General features: G+C 40.2%; 1 protein-coding gene across 1 annotated transcript in view; it reads right to left on the minus strand.

Moving 5' to 3' along the window:
- Positions 1-695: 695 nt before the first annotated feature.
- Positions 696-3,033, minus strand: part of LOC104622450 (protocadherin alpha-C2-like) — a gene marked incomplete at its 3' end in the record, with an annotated part of 13,116 nt that continues 10,778 nt past the window's right edge. Inside the window, 1 exon segment of the mRNA XM_010289239.1 lies at positions 696-784. Within this exon segment, the coding sequence (XP_010287541.1) occupies positions 696-784 (89 nt within the window).

Here is a 3,033-nt window from a genome sequence, read left to right on the forward strand (position 1 = left end):
GCTCCAACATAAAAAGTGAGAATATTTTATTGCCAGCACTGCAAAAGATACAGGTGGGGTTTTTTTCTTAACTCAATGAGGAGTTTTGCCCAATTCTTATTGACTGTTGTGAACTCATCGGTCAGTGACTGAGTAAATGAAGCTGCATTCTAAAATGTATTTTTGATCATTTATTTTGACAAGTAAATAATAGTTTCGTTTCCATCATTGTGTACTAGTGAATGAAAATAGCTAGCAAAAAAATAGGTCTGATTTCACCACAGAAAATGAGAAGAGACATTCAAAGAGACTTACTGGATTTGTAAAAATGACAAAGGGAGAACTGATAAGCTCCTACCCCAGTTTTACCGTTCTTTTGAAAAGGAGGGCAAATCACCTCTAGACCCAAGCATGGGCATTTTGAATCTGAATACACACATCAGAACTGAAGCCCTTTCATGACACAAACCAAAACCTCCAAAGGCAGGGTGAAAGCTGGGGTCGAGGACTCTATCTCCAGTGCTCATCCAAGACTGAGTAAAGAAAAAGATGTATTTTATGCTTCATTATTCCACTCTATTTAGATTCCATAGACTAATTTACAGGAACTTCACTCAAAGACACAAAACAGAAGAAAAATCAAGATGGAAGCATTAGGAATTCTACTTCAGTTAACATTTGTTCCTCACATATATTCTGGATTTTCACTCCCTTACCTGGAGTAGCACTGGAGACTGTTGGCCACTGTTGATCAGGCCCTCCTGGTCCTCCACGTACGACTCCTGCCTCCTCCATATGCACAGCACTGAATAAGCATATATCATAGTTAGATTATACAGGTCCCCTATGCCCTGGCATTTATAACATTCCCCTTTCTTGCTACTCTTCAAAGGTCATAACTCTTTGTCGCTGTGCAACTTCTACTGTGGTATTGCATGATGCTAAAAAATTCTGCTGGAGCATTGGAGAACTAGCTGTTTTGCCTTGCAAAAATTATCTTTGATCATTTACTAAAACACAGTTGTGGTTAATTTATAAAACAAACATACCTGCAGGACACTTTGCTACATTGGCTGGAAGTCACTAACAAGGAAGTTACACACCTTTGCTGTTACAATGCACTAACATTAAAGCAACTAATAAGAAGTTGGTGGAATTAGTTCTGAGCTTCTGTCATTACGCTGCTTTAGCAGATCCCACCTTCCAGGGTTACTGCATGCTTCTTGTGAGCAATTCAGAAAGAGAAATATATTTTCTCAAATGCAGAAACTAACACAGCAAAATTTATGGTGTCACATTATGAGCACTAGGCCTTGAAAGCACCAATTTGGGTACTAGCCAGTACCTTACATGGAAGGAAAAGAAAAAATCTGCTTTTAATGCAAAACTAGGCACCTGTGTATGTGCAATTCCTTACAGAAACAGGATTCTGTGACTGTGTCTATCTCTGCTCATCTGCTTCTCAGCTCCCTTCACATTCCAGCTGAACTTAATGGGCAGTTTCAACAAAATATGGCAGATGTCAAGGGTCCTACAGATACCAAATTTCTACATGTTTTATGAAAAATCAGCATTTTATTGAAATCATCAGCTGGGCAGGTCACACAGGCTCAAATCCTGAGATTTCAGGTAAGGATGGAGGCTGCTTATGTAAGAAAACAGAGGAACACATATAATTTCTCAGAAAGGCTTCATTAGCTCCCCAGCTTGTGGGATGAATTGCTTTAAATGAGCTCTGACTTTCCATTTATTGTTCAAGTAACTTTAGGCAAGACCTTGAACTCTGTATAGAAAGGAATGTGGATCCACAGGATCATGTTGGGAATGCACAAGAGCAAGCCTAACTCTGAGGACTGGTAGATAAGATGTGCAGGTAGGCAGGAGAATTCCTGCTTCAGGAGCTCCCCAGACTGTTTGTTCAGTTTGCAATAAGCAGTCAGGGATTTAAAAAAACCCCACACAACAGCAGGAACATAAAAGAAAGAAAACAAGAGGCCACAGAATCAAGCTTGCTCGCTCTTTATTTCCTTCTGGTCCCTGAGGTTTAAGGTTCCTTTTCACACAGCAGCCCAAAGTCAGCTGGAGAGGTACACTGTGCCCTCACCCACATGAAGCACAGTCTTAGGGATGGACAGTCTGAATCTGAGTTTTGGACTTCAGCCTTATGAAGACTCCCCATCCCTGTGGATAACAGATAAGAGGTGATGATTACAGTCCCATTGCACCAACAATTTTGGGAAAAGCATGCCATCCTGCACTTTGTAGTGCCACTACTACTGCAGCCTTATAATTGCATCTAAATCTGTAAGGTAGTCTTATTAATCATGTCAGATTATACCTGAGTATATAACCAGTTTTCTAATCTGCTTAGGGAGAGCAAAGATATTATTTTATTTAGGCTCTACAAAAGCAACTGGATTATAATTCTTTTTTTCCAGGTGTACTGAGTAGCAAATCATAGCAGAGACTGCTTGCAGTGTTAGGCAGAGGACTTTCAAAGATGTCTAAAGAGATTTGGACACAACCTCATTTTTCCTTCTTTGAAAATCTGCTTCGTATCTTCAAAATGTCCTTTAACCTGTGTTAACCATCTTGACAACCATGTGGTTAATAAACTGACTGCACGAGCAGCATACTTTTATGGTAACGTGAGACAGGAAGATGGAAATGCATCAACGCTGCAGTCAGTCTATTGAAACATATCAGCACAGATGATTACAGGGAACTTTATGGTAAACACAAAGTGTATAATCACAGTTAAATAATTCAATAATTGGAGCAATTATGCCTCGACAGCCAATGCATACAAAGGCAGGAGGTAAACACAAAAAGAGCACAGGTAGTACAATAACAGCATAAGATGCAGTCAGACTGAACCTGTAACACTTGGAGATTGGAAGTGCCAGCAGCAGAACTCAGGTGCTTTCCATCTCAGCATACAGATATCATCAGTCTAGGGCATCAGAAGAGCCAGACAGCTTTGTCTTTTTCACAGAGGACAAAAACAGAATTCCCCTTCACGTGGGGAAACACCATACCTACCTTTGCATTCCT

This window comes from Phaethon lepturus, unplaced genomic scaffold (genome assembly GCF_000687285.1).
Source record: "Phaethon lepturus isolate BGI_N335 unplaced genomic scaffold, ASM68728v1 scaffold38406, whole genome shotgun sequence".
Taxonomy (NCBI): Eukaryota; Metazoa; Chordata; class Aves; order Phaethontiformes; family Phaethontidae; genus Phaethon; species Phaethon lepturus.